The sequence below is a fragment of the Eucalyptus grandis genome, chromosome 2 (assembly GCF_016545825.1).
Source record: "Eucalyptus grandis isolate ANBG69807.140 chromosome 2, ASM1654582v1, whole genome shotgun sequence".
NCBI classification, from domain to species: Eukaryota; Viridiplantae; Streptophyta; class Magnoliopsida; order Myrtales; family Myrtaceae; genus Eucalyptus; species Eucalyptus grandis.
Genome location: NC_052613.1, coordinates 29,235,136 through 29,252,988, shown reverse-complemented (window position 1 = coordinate 29,252,988; position 17,853 = coordinate 29,235,136). Strand labels below are relative to the sequence as shown.

General features: G+C 38.3%; 1 protein-coding gene across 15 annotated transcripts; it reads left to right on the top strand.

Moving 5' to 3' along the window:
- The first annotated feature begins 8,755 nt into the window (after window positions 1-8,755).
- Window positions 8,756-17,296, top strand: LOC104430208 (disease resistance protein RUN1-like). Of its 15 annotated transcripts, none has more exons than XM_039306363.1 (7): window positions 8,756-11,525; window positions 11,656-11,940; window positions 12,043-13,102; window positions 13,192-14,756; window positions 15,364-15,921; window positions 16,107-16,277; window positions 16,423-17,026. In XM_039306363.1, the coding sequence occupies exons 1-3, from the start codon at window positions 10,524-10,526 to the stop codon at window positions 12,211-12,213; spliced, it is 1,458 nt and encodes a 485-aa protein (XP_039162297.1). In that variant the 5' UTR covers window positions 8,756-10,523; the 3' UTR covers window positions 12,214-13,102; window positions 13,192-14,756; window positions 15,364-15,921; window positions 16,107-16,277; window positions 16,423-17,026. The 15 variants fall into 15 exon arrangements, with proteins under 15 accessions (XP_039162297.1, XP_039162296.1, XP_039162293.1 ...); XM_039306362.1 differs by having other exon boundaries at window positions 12,043-14,756; window positions 15,364-15,575; window positions 15,721-15,921; XM_039306359.1 differs by having other exon boundaries at window positions 12,043-14,756; window positions 15,364-15,608; window positions 15,721-15,921.
- Window positions 17,297-17,853: the final 557 nt, after the last annotated feature.

Sequence of the window (17,853 nt, the reverse complement as noted above, 5' to 3'; positions counted from 1 at the left end):
CGTATTCTTTAAAGATGACTGGTATAGGTCAACAAAATGTTTTGGCGTACGACAGGTACATGACCAGTGCCCAGTCATGCCACAGCGATGACAAATACTTTCATTAATCACCTTCTTTTACTTCTTTTCTTTGCCATGATTCAGGCCAAGGTTTGATTTCCTAGGGCGGTTAAATTTCTTGTCATCCCTTCTAGGATTATGTTCTTGCCTGTGCTTATAACCCTTAAAATGACCAGTATTTTTCTCAAAGTTAGCATGTGCTTCAGGCAATGCTTTTGAGCCAACAGGTCTAAGATTATGATTTTTTAGCAGTAATTCATTAGTTTGCTCGGCAGTAAGAAGCACAGAAATTAATTCAGAATATGTGGCAAGTTGACGTTGCCGGTATTGCTGTTGCAATATAATATTCGAAGCATGAAAGATGGAAAAAAATTTCTCAAGCAATTCTGCATCAGTGAATTTGATACTATATAACTCTAGCCGAGAAACGATATCAAATAAAGCAATATTATAGTCATACACTAATTTAAAATCTTGCAATCTGAGATTTTGCCAATCATATTGTGCTTGAGAGAGGATAACAGTTTTTGTATGATTATACATATCCTTCAACCTCTTCCACAAGATATGCGAGTCTCGAACGGATAAATATTAAGTCTGCAGGCTCTCATGCAAATGATGGCAAATAAAAATCAGCGCATATGCTTTATCCTTTTCATTTGAGGTTCCATCATCTGTAATTGTATTAGCGAGACCTTGCCCTTGGAGGTGCATTTCCATATTAAGGCGCCAGGATAGATAATTCTTTTCACTCACTTCCAAGATGTGGAATTTGGGCTTTTCAATATTTGTCATAATCCTTGCAAAAATAAATCCTTAAATTAATTAAAAGGATTTCCAAATATCCACCGCTACTTCAGGAGCAGAATGATACTTTTAGATTTGAATTTTGGCTTCGGGCCAAGAAAAATAAAAATGAAGAATTGATAGAAGAAGATGAAGTATAAGTTGATCAATAAAAAGAATACCCACCTTGCAAAAATTACTTACTCAGTCGGTAGATCTTCGTGCTTGCAAAAGTTACTTACTCAATCGGTAAATCCTCGTGCTGATAACGTGTTGTAAAATATCGCGTGGCGAATATATAATAGAGAAGAGATTTAAGAAGAGAAAGCAAGTTAACACTAGAGATAGTAGAGAAAGCAAGATGAGAGAGCTTTATTTCTAGTATCTTACTGTCGTGTTTCTGTGTGATTGTATTTTGTACATCAAAACTAAACTCCTATTTATAGGAGAACAAGAATGTATTTATCATTAATATCAATGTATCGAATGATACATGTACAAGATAAGGGAGACGAACGTTCATTGTATAGGGAGATGTACTTAGAACATTTGATACAAATGTACCATAATAAGTACATTGGATAAGATGAATATAATGAATATTCATTCATATATTCTATTCATTCATGTATTTCATAACATATTTGTCATTTTCCGAATTAGAAAACCAGGTTCATGTGATGTTCAAAGATTCTTAAACTGTGTGCAACCATGACCATGTGACTTTGAATTTTGCTTTTTTCAGATAAAGTAATTGCTTCCGCAACATCTAGTATATATGCACTACAAATGATTCGCACATGCATCTCAGTCATGTGAAGTATGTCGGAGTTCTCATTTTGTCTTACTTAGCACATGATACTGTTTTTGTCAAAAAGCAATTAAACCAAAATAAATAAATAGATGGACAGATGGGAAGCCAGCCCATCACTCGACCTCGGCAATCGGGAGCACGCCCGTCATTTCGTCTTAATTCGAGCATCTAATTGTCATTAATCCGTTCTATTTTTTAGTATATCTTTAAGACTTGACTAATGCACAAGAAGTTTCCAACAATTTCGTAAAACGCATGCCATCTGTACCTCTGGTTTGTCTCTTCTTGATGCACAATAGATCCTCACATCAGTTCTCCCTACAGAATCTGGTCGTAAATGGATCGTACCACTTCCTACATTTGAACCTTATCTGCAACCCTATGATAGGACAACCTTCAATACGCCTTCTTCATTATCATCGTTATTTTTGCTACTATTCATGAACCTCCATCCTAGCGAGAGGCCCATTCCAACATTTACTGGCAAAAGCTAATGTTTGAGGAACTGCAAGCTTTAGAAAGGTGTCGTGTAGGATTTGGTTAATCTTCCACTCGAAAAAATTACCATAGGTTAGCAAAAGGATTTATATCGTGAAGACTCACTCCGATGAACCTAGTGATCAGTCTTAGGCTCACTTAATAGTCAAGGGTTTCAAGCAGGAGTATGACATTGACTATTAGGACAATTTTGAAGCAACTACTCGACTCATATTTGCTGACACTCAATTGGTTCTTGCTGCAACATGTGGTCAGGACTTGTGACATATTGATGTTCAAAATACGTTTTTAAATGAGGACTTTCATGAGGTGAAGCCCTATGATCGATATTCATATAAGGTTTACTATTTTTGAACGAGTCTTATATGGCTTGAAACAGGCACCGTTTTATGCTATTGTAGAACGGTTTTGTTTTCTATCCAATGTTATAATATATTTTATTATTTCAATTGTGATAACAATTTTATTCTTCCCAATTAATTCCAATTTATTGCACAATTTATTACCTACATTTATTACGTGATATTTGTCCGTTAATATGTTACCATAACAGTTTTGATGAAAGACGTCGGTAAAGTAAGAAACGGAATAAAATGTCATATCGTCTAGTCAGAATTTTATTACTATAAAAAACACACTATCACATATGAGGGTATTGGCTAGTGAAACAAGACGTACAGATTTGGTGTTTCCATATAAGCATATATTCATGTTTTGTGGATCTATCCAAGGTTTTAGAGTTTTTTGCTTTTGCAAATTTTCATCAATGGTTGGAGATATGTTGAACTTTACGTTTCTGCAAATCGGTCCCGAATTTTGTACGAATTTCTCCGTGAATGATAAATCAAGTTCGTCAAGTTTTATTCAAAATTAGTCTTACATTCCACTCTCACGACTTTAGCTCATTTTGCAAAAGTATGATCAAGGCAGTAGCTTGCTGCTAATCTATGTTAATAACGTGATCATCACTATGATTGCACTAATGGTATTTCATACCTTAATTAAGCTGTATCTTATTCAATCGAGATAAAAGATCAGACAAAACTTAGTTACCTCTTAGGGCTTTATATGTCTTCAGCTGGGATGTACTCTCACATTAAAGAGGTCACTTTGATGCATCTCAAGACTCAAGCCGAATGCATAGTTGAATACTTAAAGAGGGTCAAGCATTAAAAGATGCTACCTTGTGTCGCCAGGTAGTGGGGCAATTTATTTTTTACCTTAAATATTCACTTGAAGTATAGATGTAATGTCACTAATTACTATTGTCAGAGATTTATTACGATATTGTCATGTGAAACGTCTCGGAGTCCTCACTTCGTTTTACTTGACACATGGTCATGTTTTTGTCAAAACGCAACAAGGCCCCATAAATAAAAAATATATGAGGGGCCAGCCCATCACCTCACCTCGGCTATCGAAAGCACTTCAGTATCTAATTATTGTAAACTGTATTCTGTTTTTGGGAATATCTTTTAGATGTGATTAATGCACAAGAACTTCCCGACAATTTTGTAAACCGCGTGCCATTTTTTTATTCAAATATTCTTTGTTTATCGAGCGATACTCAGAAAATGAGGACCATGCATTCTCATTTTCACAAGTTCAACAACCAAAGTTATTCGCATTCAATTTTTCTTGCTATAAACCAAGTAAAAACGCTAGCTTTGAATTTCTCTCTCCTAGCCCTAAAAATTTTAAAAAGAAAAAGTGTTACTGCGATCTGTTCAATCTATTGCCTTTTCTGTTCCTCTAGGAATTCTTTGTGGTTCTTTAATTTGCATTCTCCCTCCATGTGACTTCGAATTTTACCTTTAGAAAAGAGTAAAGTGTTTGTTTCCACTACACCTAGTATACCTAATGCACTATGAGTGGCTCTCGCGTGCAATTCAGTCTTGTTGATTGCATCTCTACCTCTGGCCTGTCTCTTTTTGATGCACACTAATTCCTCAATGAACTTTGCTAAGAAGACGGTACTGTTATTTATAATTAATGAAGGTGCAATTCTGTCCATATATTTGTTTTGCAAGTTCATGGCAACTAGTTAATCTTGTGGAAGAACTTAAATATAATTTTGTAAGATACACACCTTTAATTACTTCAATAGTGGAAGCTAAAGAAAATATGACAAAAAAAAGCTAAAGGAAAAAAAAAAAAAGGACTACGGCACCGTAATATTTTTTTTTTCAAATTAGTTATTACGTTAAAACAATAAATAAAAATACTAATGTCGTTGACCAGTCACCGCTAAATAGTGGTGCGGTTTCATTGTGGAGTCTTACGTTGCTTGTTCAACAAATATAAAACATAACAAATGATTAAAAAAAAAAAAATCCCTGGTCACTTAACCCTTGGAGGCAATCAAGAGAATTTAAAAGATTTTCACTCACTTGGAAATTGGATCAAATGGGTTGCCGTAGGCATTCTCAAAATATAATATGTAATTAAGGAAGAAATCATTACTGTACTTATTATTGTTTTGTTTTGAAGAAAATTACTTTGCCACAAAATTAACTTCTAATTCATAAGAATTGACATAGGGTCAGGTGTCACATGGTCATGTGTTATTGAATTATTCCTCTTAACTTTATTCTTTCACTCATGACATCCTAAGATTGATCTTGTAATTTGTTAAGTCCTTGCACATCTTCATATATGAGATTCAAATGAACATATAATTTTTTTGTTTACTAATTCATTATACATATTTAGGTTTTTTTTTTTTAATTGTTATCATACATTACCAATATCACTAATCCTAATTCTAGTCATTAGAGAATCCATTTAGAGCGACTTGATTTGAGCGAAAAGAATGAGAAGCCATTCGAAAGCACAATAATTTTGTTATTAGTCTCAAAGCCAATATTTATTTTTGTTTTTTCCATTTTAAAAAATGACTTAAATTGATCTTTCGAATGACATTAACTTTTTTTTTCTACGGATTATATTATTTTGCTTGCTAGTATCTATATTTTGGTATTTGATTTATTCTAAAATTTTGTGTTTTCTATGTTATTTTTTTCTTTTCTCATATGAAGGAATCTAATGGGATTTTGAAGTAAAATTTTCCAATTTTAATTTTTTTGTAGTATCCAATTTTTATTTGAAAAAAAAAAGTGTGGTGGGTTGGAGAACCCCCGCAAGCTTTAGAAAGGAGTCGTGTGTAGGATAATGGTGAATCTTCCACTCGAAAAAATTACCAAACGTTTTTTTTTTTTTTTTTGTTAGTCCTACTCTACTCCTTTCCTAATTCTCACCCTCAGACTTTTGTCCTACCTCCTTGCAGACGTAGGAGTCGAAACCCACTATTGAAATTAATTCGTCATCACCCTAACCCCCTTGAGAAGGCCTTGAGAAGGTGAAGATTCGAACCCCCCACCTTCCCCTCCCATGTTAGAAGGATAGCCACTTGAATAAACCCGAGTGGTTAATTACCAAATGTTAACAAGTGGGTTTATTAAGTTAAGACTCACTCTGTTGATCCTATTGATCAGTACTAGGCATGCTAGTAGCCAAGGGTTTTAAGCAATAGTATAACATTGACTATTAGGACAATCTTGAACTAATTGCTTGGCTCATATTTATCGACACTCTATTGGTTCTTACTACAGTACGTGGTCAGGACTTGTCACAGATTGATGTTTGAAACATGCTTTCTAATTAGGACTTTCATGAGGCGAAGCCCTATGATTGATATTCATATAAGGTCTACTGTTTTCAAACGGTGCCTGTATATGATTTGAAACAGGCACCGTTTTGTGCTATTGTAGAACGGTTTGGTTTTCTTTCCAGCTCTTATGACTTTACCTCATTTTGTGGAAGTCTGATATCGAGGCATTAACTTGCTGCTAATCTATGTTAATAACGTGATCATCACTATGATTACACTGATGGTATTTCATACGTTAATTAAGCTATCTCTTATTCAAAATTTTAAGATAAAAGATCAGACTAAACTTAGTTATCTCTAGGGCTTTATGTCTTCTGCTGGGATTTACTCTCACTCCAAGAAGGTCACTTGGACGCATCTCGAACCGAATGCCTAGTTGAATACTTAAGACTGTCAAGCATTGAAAGATGCCACCTTGGGTCGTCTGCTAGTGGGGCAATTTAGTTTACCTTAATATTTACATTGTCTTGATATAGCTTTTGCAGCTATGTTATCAGCGTAATTCATGTCTCGTTTAGAACTACTCTCTATGCTATAATTCTATGCACTATTTGTTACATGAAGCACTTCATCACTCAAGTGAAGTCTTCTCGTGTTGAATGACTTCTACGATGCCAATTATGCTGGTTATCTCAATGTTAATCTCTTTATGGCTTTTTTTTTTCCTAGAAACACTCTAATATCATGTTGCAGTAAAAAGCAAGATGTTAATTCTTGAACTCGTGCTAAAGCACATCATTGTATTTTTAGCTAATTCAGCTATTGAAGTTTTATGGCTTCGGTAGCATCTCGAAGATATGGGTGTTCCATAGAAATCCGATGCTGCCTTTTTTTATGACTCTGACAATGTTATATAGGTTGCTTATATTGATGTTTTTCATGAATAAATCAAGTGTGTTGGAAATGATTTTTGCTTCATGCAACAACATAATGTTCGTGGTAGTCTACTTTTACTCCATTACTAAATTTAATTATCTAGGTTGTTCTATAGTTTAATTTCTCCAGTCAAGTTGGTTTTATTACTATCATCTTATTTTGAGTAATATGCTATATACATTTAATTTGATTTGTGTAATCTTGATTGATGTGTTCCGCAATCTGTCGAATCTCACCAATATTCAAAGTACTGTTAATGTTTTGTTTATAGTTGTTGTTATGTTTAAATTTGTGATTTCATATATCTTTGCATATTTGTACTATGCAACTAATGATATAGAAAAAACATTCATTTCATTTCTCGTCAACACAACTATAAAGAATTATCTAGAAAGGTAGGGTATAGTCAAGTACTCTGAATCCGTCACACCTTCTAGCTTGATGCATGCCATAATTGCTCGAGCTGGACGCTAGATCTTTTCGAGCATTAGTTGCAGCTTTGAGCTTGACGCCCCTATCTTTGAGTGGGGCAATGGCAGAGAAAGAGGGGGGCGGGGGGCCGCGCAGAGAGAGAGAGATGAAGACAAAAGGTGGTGGCGGTGACCGTCGAGGACGGTCGATGGTGTCATTCATTGGCTATAAGGTGAGGAGAGAGAAAGAGAGAGAAATGTGTGGTAAAGTAGAAGATATTTCATGCAACAGTCGTCTCACATGACAGTTATACATGGTGTGACAAGCCAATAAAAATAAGTATTTTCAATATGTAAGTGCCAATTAGGATGACATGCATAGTGCACTGCCATGTGGATTAATCGATTACATCATGTCTAAGATACATATTTGTTGTAGAGCAGCAATTAAATCTTTTAGTTAAGAATTTTTCTAAAGACAAATATTGCTGCAAATGTCAAAAAATGGGAAACATATTTGATATAGATATAAAGTTGGAGGAGATTTTGGAAATTTTCTCTAATATGATTATAATAAAGAAAAACTGAAAATTCATCTTTATGCTCTATCCCGATTCCACTTATATCCTCTAATTTTGAAGCTAGGAATCTAATTATGTATTGAATTGAATCTAGATCCATAAAAATGATGGATTTAATGTAAATCTTAAAAAAAAAAACTCATGATCAGCACAAGCAGAGCAAGTAGGGGAGAAGATGGATTTTATGGATTAGGATAAAGATGAAAATTTGATGATTAGGATAAAGATAAAAATTTGATGAACTTTATTATGTGGCCAATCTTGGCTATGTCGACAAATGATCAAAGCAACATACATTTTCATAGATTAAATTCAACTCTCCTCAAACTCTTGATGAGATATTTGTGTTAACATTACACATCGCATTTTCGTGGGTTTTACATTCATGTACCATAACTAGAACTGATCACTCTTCTCAATTTAAAAAAAATAGTATAATTATAAAATAATAATATTATCATATATACTTTCGATAAATACGAGTTATTTAGAGTTAATAGATAAATTGAAGAGTTCAATATACATTGAATTTACGTAACATTATCCGACATTTACGATGACAGACGTTTGACTTGCTTTCCCTCGCCAGGATCTTTCTTTTGCACTTTTCTTTCGAGAGGTTTTGTCGGCTTTTGCTCTCTCTTTTTGCAGCTGAAGCAAGATGGGGAAAGGCTTTTTGACTTGCTTTCCCTCGTCGTTGAGTAGTCCTCAATGATGCTGACACCCTCACTTCGTGTGCCTTTCCCTCACGTTATCCTTCTCTGGGCCCCGCTGGTTGTGTAACGAGGTTTGACTTGGAAGCAGGCATTCGGATCGAACGGCTGAGGATGATTCCATCTGGAGCAGGAGGGATTAGAGTGGGCCATCAGGCGATTAAGGCCCGGATCGAGGCATGCTTAGATGCAAACACGCGTAACAATAAAGCGGGCCCACTTCTGAAACAATTGTTTTTCTTTGGGTGGTGTGCAATGCATTCTGAACCCCATCACTCTCACTTATCGCGATTTATTACAACTAATCCATGACAATGGCACTTTCGTAATAGTATTGTTGAACGTGACTCTCTTCTCTTCTACACTGCTCCTTTGCTCTCTCTCTCTCTACGCAGAGCTCTCATTCTTGAATTCTCACGCATTCACGCATTCCCTTAGCCTTTTCAACTCTCTCGCTCTTCGCTCTGCTTGAAAACATGGCGTTTTTCGGCGAACGCCGACCTCTCGACTGCTCTCTCCCTCACGAGCTCACCTGCGAGACTCCCTTCCCCAGCCTCAAGCTCTACTTCCTCATCGGAATCCTCAGCCTCTCCGCGCTCTCCATCGCTCTCCTCGTATACGTCTACGTCCTTCTCAGTCGGACCTCGAAGAAGCGCGAAGTGCCAGCAAAAGGGACGAATTCTCGGGAATCAGTTGGACCTTCCTACGAGGTTTTTCTAAGTTTTCATGGACGAGACACCCGTCATGGATTCACCGATTTTCTTTACCGTGGCATGGTTGAGACCGGAATCCTCATCTTTAGGGATAATGAATCCCTCCATGTCGGTCAAAAAATTGGCGATGAACTTCTACAAGCCATCCAAAACTCCAAGATCTACATTCCCATATTCTCCGAGAATTATGCGTCGAGTCACTGGTGCCTTCGAGAGCTTGCATACATGGTTGAGTGCGCCTCCAAATCGAATGGGAATAAAGAGATTTTGCCCATTTTTTTCGATGTGGAGCCTGATGATGTCAAGCTAAAAACAAACTTATACAGCGAAGCCCTTTTAAAGCATAAGAAAAAGTTTTGCACTGAAGTTGAATCATGGAAAAAGGCTCTTGTTGATGTGGACAAGATAAAGGGATGGAACTTGCAGAAAAATGAAAGGTAAATGTCTTAAACTTTTCAACTTGTCATCCATAGATTTCCTTTTCCTCCCTAGTTAGTTTAATTGTGGTATCATTGGTGAAAATATAGTTTATTCATCTCATCAATCCTATCTAGTGTAACTTGTGGTCGTAGCCGTTGTCGCTGCTGCTATCGGCCACTTTGGCCGGAATCAGCTCTATCGTAGGCATTGATGGTTCTATTGCGGTGGTAGTTCACTATTCATCCTAGTTTTGTTTCTCCTCACACACTTGGTCTCCAATACAATAGCCACGAACAGTAATAAAAATCTGAGTAGTTCCACCAAGCCACCGACCAGCCATTGCAGCAGCTCGACGGTCATTCGCCGTCACTTCTTCGTCGCTGGCTGGCACCAAGCTGCCAGAAGCCGCCGTTGAGCCATGCGGCCCCCATTTCTCCCTTTGACTCACTGTGATGAGTCGGATTTGTGCTCAGGAGGCCATTTCCGACATCACAAAGCCCATATCCGGAGTCGCCGACCTTCGGTAACCCCAAATCTGGTGTTGCCCAAGGCCGGTGATGCCATCCTTGGCGGTCGCAAGGCCACGACCCACATGATGAGGATTGAGGCAAGGCCTAGACGGGCAGGTCAATAGGGCTCGATGGGCAACGGCGCTGGAACGTGACAGCGATGGCCCAGGGAGGTGAGTGATGTCAAAGACAGCGAGGTAGTGGTAGGGGCCAATGGTGTGGTGACTGAAATTTGGGGAGCGGAGATAGAATGGGAAAAATCCAGATTGTTTTGGTGCCTAAATTATTTTGCGTTTTTTCTTCAAATCGTAAATATAAAATTTATTCTAACACGGTCGTTACATTTTGGCAGCCAAGAAGATCTGAAGCGATCAATAATTCAAACAGTGTTGACTAAGTTGAACATTGGATTTAAAAAAAATGTGACTGAAGATCTAGTTGGAGTTGATGATCGTGTAGAAGCTATAATCAAAATGTTGCATGTGGAATCCGATAATGTACAATTCCTCGGAATCCATGGAATGGGTGGGATTGGCAAAACCACACTTGCCAAGGTCATCTTTAACCGACTATCTTCTAGTTTTTATGAATGCAATTTCCTTTCAGAAATTGGAGAATCATCACAACGCCAGGGTATGGTATATTTGCAAAAACAGTTGCTATCCAAATACCTTGATTTTGATTCTCTCAACCGAATTCATGATGTGGATGATGGGATCAACATGATTAAGAGAGTACTTTGCAATAAAAAAGTTCTCATTGTTCTTGATGACGTGGATGAGAAAGAACAACTTAAAAATTTAGCAGGAAAAGATAATTGGTTCGGTTTCGGGAGTAGGATTATCATAACTACTAGGGACCAAAGTGTCCTAACCACACTTGGAGAAGCAACAGATGAAGGCTTTGCAAATATTTCGGCTTACGAAGTAGGTGAAATGGAATTTGATCATGCTCTTAAGCTTTTCAGTAGGCATGCCTTTAGAAGAGACTCTCCACTAGATCAGTATATTTCCCTTTCCCAAAAAATTGTCCATACTTTGGGAAAACTTCCTTTAGCTCTTGAAGTTATAGGTTCATTCCTTTCCAATAAATCTAAAGCATTATGGGAAGACACATTGAATAAGCTAAAAGAGGCTCCTCCTAAGGAAGTCCAACAGAAGTTGATGATAACTTATGAAAGGTTAGATGATTTACAAAAGCAAGTATTTTTGGATATAGCTTGCTTTTTTATTGGTAGGTGTAAAGAATACCCTTCTTACATGTGGGATGCTTGTGGATATTACCCGCACAATGCCCTTGAAGTCCTCGTTCTCATGTCCTTGATAAAAATCAAGGATGACAATACTTTTTGGATGCATGACCAAGTGCGGGATCTCGGAAGGGACATTGTTAGAAAAGAAAATTTTGATGATCCCTGCAAGCGCAGCAGAGTGTGGAGTTCTAAGCATGTGCTAAGCATTTTGAAGCAGAAAGAGGTATGAGAATGGAACAATAATTTATTTTCTTGTGATTTTATTCTTGTAAAAAGAAAAAATAAATCAATATTAACACTTGAAATTGTTTGCTTTTGACCTTCATATGTGGACTTCGTGTTGCCATTGTCAGGGGAGAAGGGAAATTAAAGCGATGTCGTTTACATATTCTGAAGATTCTAAAGATGGCAATTTATTGGAGGCTGATGAATTTGCCAATCTAGAAAAGCTGAGGTTCTTTCAAGGAGATTGGATATCCTTTGTTGGAGACTTCAATAATCTTCTTTCCAACTTAAAATGGCTTTCTTGCTATGGCCACTCAGTCATGTTTGAGGCAAAAAACTTTCATCCGACTAATTTAGTCGTTCTTGACCTTTCAATGAGCAACATTTCGGAAAAAGATATTGATTGGATCAAAGTACAATACGAACCCGACTCCTTGTATTCGTAAATTGTTTCTTTTCACTTTTTTTTTTTGTAGGTGGTTCCTCAATAAATATTTTATCAAATTGTTTTGCAGGCGGTAAGGAAATTGAAAGTCCTAGATGTCAAGTTCTGCAAATACTTAAGGAGAACACCTGATTTATCCACATTGGCATCTTTGGAGATCCTAAGAATAACAAATTGTGAAATTTTGGAAAGTATCGATTGGATTGAGGTACGATACGAGTCTCACTCCTTGTATTCATAAATAATTTATTTTATATTTTTTTGTAGGTCATTTCTCAATAAATATTATTGTTTTGCAGGCGCCAAGAAAACTAAAAGTCTTAGATCTCAGCGTATGCTTTAACTTAAGGAGAGTGCCTGATTTAACTACGTTGGTGTCTTTGGAGATTTTGAAACTTTATGGTTGTTTAAAGATAAATAAACTTCCAGACTCAATTGGGAAATTACAATCATTAATCGAGTTGGATTTGTTAAGAACAAATATCGATCACCTACCAGATTCATTTAGCAATCTAAAGCAACTGACAACACTTAAGATGGGGGACATTAAGGGAGGGTTGACAAAATTACCTAGTGCGATCTGGTTTGTTCAGTTACTGGCTTATTCTTTTTCGTCCCACAATAATGAGCTGTACTGTTTGAAAATGCCAGACTTGTCATGGACCCAAATATTTGGATTACCCACCGTGGCGAGTCTCGTCTCTAATATCCGTGAACTTCGGATGGACGCGTGGTATAGCAGACGGCCCAACTTTTACCCCCTTGATAAGCCGGAGAATTTCACTTTTTATCGCGAGTCCCTCGAGCGTAGCAAATCTCAGAGGGAAAAACAAATATTGGCCTCCCCAAACATGTGGTTCCTCCTCCAGCTCCCGTCTAGTTTAAGAGACTCAGTATTTCGAGAAGTGTGGAGTCTGAGTGACTGTCGTTATTGGATGGGGATATTCGTTGGTATATGTGATTCGGAGTTGGAGAAACTCCATCTGCAGGATTACACGCTTTCAAGACGGATTGAACAGTGTTGGCTGAGAAAGAGGAAATTCCCGTCCAGATACCGTCGGAGGATTCGTCGACAGCGGCATCAGCCCACAAAAGCACTTGAGCCGTCGCATATGAAGAATCTGCAAGAGGTGGATCTGTTCGAATGCGAGCTACTAGTCGAGATTCGCGGCCTCGAAGAATTGGGATCCCTTTCATCCCTTGCGGTCGCATATTGTAGGTCGATCGAAAGGTTGCCAGACCTATCGAAATCGAGGAAGCTAAGGGAGCTTCGAGTGGGAAAATGTCCGAAGCTAAGAAGCATGGAAGGTTTGGAACGCTTGGAATCTCTAAAGTGTTTGCGGATTCACGATTGCAGGTCTTTGGAGAGTCTGGTGGACACCTCGAATTTGGATTTAGAATGTTGCCTGATTGTCCGTTGCAAGCGGTTGCCCGACCGTCGCAATTATTGTAAACGTGGCCGCGGTTGCTATTGTGAGATGCTTGTCGAGGGGTTATGGAAATCTGACCCGATGGAAGTCCAGCAAGTATTACAGGGACACCCGGATGTTGCGCCAGTAAGGAATTTAGAACGTGGCTTGGTTGTTGTGCTTGGTGTAGCCATTTTGTTTGTTTTGTTGTTGTTCTATTTTTTTGTTCTATGAAAAAGGCTTTCTCCCGGACAAATATTGGTGATGAAGCTAAGGAAGTGAACGAGGCACGTTCATCTGATGCCAAAACATTGTCCAATTTTGATCAGCTTTTGAACATAGTACTCAGTTCATTGATTGCTGTCCAAACATGAAGCTCTTGGCTTTTTTAAGGATAGAGTCTTGACAAGGATGCCTAGCTGAATATCTAAATTGTTGTCACAAGCTGGTAGGGAGATCAGGTAAAAACAGTGGCTTATGCTGTGCAAACTTACTCCATGTCTTATTTCAAGTTTTGAAAGAAGTGGCATGAAGAAGTGGATGCAGATATAGCCAATTTTTGGTTGGGAAAGCTTAACTGAAGCAAAGTTAGAATGAGGTTTAAGTTTATCACAGTTTGACAGAACCCTCCTTGCTAAGCTTGCTTGGAGAATCCAAGCAACCCCTCGGAATTTTGGGTGCAAATATTTGAAGCGCTCTACCCTTTGTAGCTTCATGGAAGTTAGAAGAGGTGGCAGAATGTCTTGGGGATGGAGTAGAGTTTTGGAAGAAGAGATCTAATTAAGGAAGGCATGTTATAATAAATTGCTAATGGGAAATCAGTCAAAGTTGGGGAGGATAGGTTGGTGAAGGAGAGTTGAGACTTGATGCTGCATCCTTCAATCTGACTCAGGTGATAAAGGAATTAAGAATGGAGTCTCTAATTGATGCGGATACTAAGACTTGGAACTTAAACCCCATCAAAGACAGCATGCGGCAGGAGGAGCAGTGACTGGTGTTGAGAAATCACATAAGATCGAGAAGTTCCGATGACCAAATGATTTGGCCCTGGAACAGGATTGGTTGTTCTTCAGTATAGTCTCTACCACTTTACCATGCAGAAAAGAAAGAAACATCTACTAAAGCCTAGATCCTCAAGCTCTCATACTATTGATGGTATAATTTGGAAGTTAGCACAAGGAGTTGACTCTCCTCAAGATAAGACACTTCCTCTAGCAACTTTGCTTGAATGTTATGCCTGCTGCTGCTACATGTAGCGATGGTGCCGTTAAGAGTTTGTGGCAACAAACTTTCATCTGACTAATTTAGTCGTTCTTGACCTTTCACATAGCGATGTTTCAGAGAAATGGATTGGCTGGAATCAAATCATAATATAGTACGAATCTCACTCCTTGCATACATGTTTCATTCCTTGTTGTTATTTTTTTCCTGCAAATAATTTCTTAGTATATATTTTGTTTTGCAAGTGGCAAGTAAACTAGAAGTACTAGATCTCAACAATTGCAAATACTTAATGAGAACACCTGATTTATCTATGTTGGTGTCCTTGGGGAGATTGACTCTTGAAGGTTGTCACAACTTAATTGAAATTGACCCATCCATTGGTAAATTAAAGCTCCTAACTACATTGAACCTAAAGGGATGTGACTCTTTTCAAGAGTTACCTGGAGAGATAGGATATCTACAAGCTTTGGCAGAGATTGTCATGCCTAATACCCTACATGAACTTTCAAAGAGATTTGGTAATTTGCCGTCATTGTTGACCTTTGATGTATCACATAGGCAGATTAGCAAACTGCCATACTTGATTGGAGAGCTAGTGAAACTTAGGTGGTTGGATTTATTAGGGTGTACGAAGATAGAGGAACTTCCAGACTCAGGTTTGGAAATTACAATCCTTAGTTGAGTTGGATTTGTCATTGATAATATTTGTGGATCTTAAAAATACTTAAAGATTGACAAGTTTCCTCTGTTATGTGCAGTGAACAAGAAGCACCACTGTCCATTTTTGAGCGATGAAGAATGGCGTTTCGATAAAATAGCCAAATACGGCGCTCTATGCAGTGAACAAGAAGCACTATCCACAATCACTGAGCGACGAAGTATGGTGTTTGCAGAAAATAGCCAAAGACAGCGCTCTGCACAAGTGCATGACTTCGAGAGGAATCAACATTGTTCAAGATTTCCTCCAGCTGTACGAAGTGGATGTACCTTTCTAAGAAACAAAGTGACTCTTACTCTTCGAGCATTGCTAATTTCCCTTTTTTCCAGTTCACGTTATTCTAAGCATTGTTCAATATCAAATCGTGCTACTTCTTTTGTGTGCGATGTTATATCAGGTACTTGGAAATGAAATCACCAAGCGAACATGGGAGACGATTGTCAGACACGCCAGCCCCTGTGTGATCAACGATAACATGTATTTCTGCCAAGCTTTGAACAAGGCCAGTATAGTGTTCAATTCAGTCATGAAAGTTGCTCAAGCAACACCCGATGGCCAAATTTACCAGTCGGTAGACATATTGGCCCACTCTCAGAAGGTACATAAATCATAAACCTAACATCTCTATCTAGTAGCTGAGTGTGAATCTATCTGGACCTATAGAAAGGGCCTGTATTTATCAGATTAGTCTGCTTCCATGGCAGAATATATACCGCAAGCACTTCTCTTAAAAAAGTACCCGTTTGATTTTGGACTTGATTGAACCCGCTGCTCTGTTGACAGAGTTTGTTGCAGAACTTGAAATGGCTAGCTTACAATAACAACAATCAATGGTGGCGCTCGACGCCCTGCCCAGCGTCTCTCTTCTGAGAGCCCCAACCAATTTGCCTACAGAGCCATCAATTGGCCTGAGCCTGCCTCTTCATCATCTATTTTACACAGAGCTAAACCAAGGTATTGTGTTATTACATCACTTCCATCTATCTTTTCCTTTTTGGCCTTCTTAATCTTTCACAGTTTAGTGTTCCCATTTCTTTATTGGCACATCCACCTTTATGCACGTCTATGGTAGCTGAAACTGAAATGCATCATTATTCAGATAGACCAGAAGTGACTCCTGAATTTAGTTACTCACTGGTTTCACCATCGTGCTGCTACAATGTCACAAAGATCAGACAATTAGGTTGTCTGGGGCCACAGTCATATCACTGCAAAAATCTTTGATCTGACTGTAATTCAACAGCTTGGCAAGGGAGGACTTTTTGTCCAGTTTGAGTGCTGGCGAAAGCAGTCATCTTCCTGGTTACACACAAGATCTGTTTGCGCCGAACATCCATTTGTCTCCTGAGGAGCTTTTCCAAGTGCCATCTCCAATCCCTGGCAATTTAATGTGGACACCGGAGCATACTTTCATCATTGAGTTGAGCAGCGGGGCAGATTTTGGGATCTGCCCATCTCGCATGGGTTATGGAGTCCATAATTCTAGGATTGCAAGGCCCAAGGTGGCAAGGTGCAAGATCCGTGATGTGGTGAAGTGGGGATTGGTTCAGCACGTTGTGGCTGCAAAGAGGAGCAATGTTCAGTTGTGCAAGTTATCCAGCTGTATAAATGGAGAGTCCCATCCCCCAAAAGAATTTTGGGTGCTTCAGGAGCACGAAGCTCTCGCCCACACAAGCCAGTCATCACATGCGAAGTACAAAAAAGAAGGAAATTCACGATACTTAAAGCGAGGAGATTGTCTTGGGAGTATGAGAATGTCTAGTTCTAGGGGTAAGCTGCCCAGGATGCATCATCGACTTAGTATTATGCATGATAACTGCGATTTTCTCTATTGTTTTTTGTTGATTGTCCTTTCATATTTGAATGAAGTTGTGCACCATCAAGATGGGGCTGCCAATTGGACGTGTGTTCTCTCTATGGGTCACGCAAGCTGATCTTAGGAAGTACCTCAATACAGGGGTTCTTCCTCAAGATTTGTAAGGCTTTTGCTCTCTTCTTCAAGAATTGTTTGGCATTCTGTTTGTCACAAATACATCATTCCTTGATTTGTCAGTTTACTGCTCTGATATGCTTAGTAGACTTTTCTTTGCTTTACAAAATTTGTGAGTATATTACTTTGTTTGCGAGATCCAAAGCTTCTCCTGTCAGCTTTGCTCTTATTGATCTGAAATGTTATATGGTAACCATTAGTCACAAAGCCCACGATCTTGACGGTATATAGTCAAGGTTCTTCTATCGCCAATGTGGGACCTTGTTTTCCACGTAACATTCCACCGAGTTCCTGTAGGCTTGGATCCAAGACTGCTTCGAGACTATTCCAGAGAATATTTCTGGGCAAGAAAAGAGATGAATTTTTCTCTTTCTAAATTGAGCAGTTTTGCTTTCATCTGCAAGAAATCGAAATGGAAACAATTATTCTCTATCATTGAAAATCATGCAAGACGTGCAAAGTTTCCCATTTGATCAATGAAAAGTGCTTATTTGATTGTGATAGTGAGTTCTAACGAAAGAAATAGGAAGAGAACCAAGA

What these genes read in the sequence shown, in the direction of transcription:
- LOC104430208 (XM_039306361.1), top strand. Translation starts at nt 10,524, where the DNA reads ATGTTGCATGTGGAATCCGATAATGTACAATTCCTCGGAATCCATGGA. An exon ending in GCATTTTGAAGCAGAAAGAG is followed by an intron (nt 11,526 to 11,655) that starts GTATGAGAATGG and finishes TGCCATTGTCAG; the next exon opens with GGGAGAAGGGAAATTAAAGC. An exon ending in AAGATATTGATTGGATCAAA is followed by an intron (nt 11,941 to 12,042) that starts GTACAATACGAA and finishes ATTGTTTTGCAG; the next exon opens with GCGGTAAGGAAATTGAAAGT.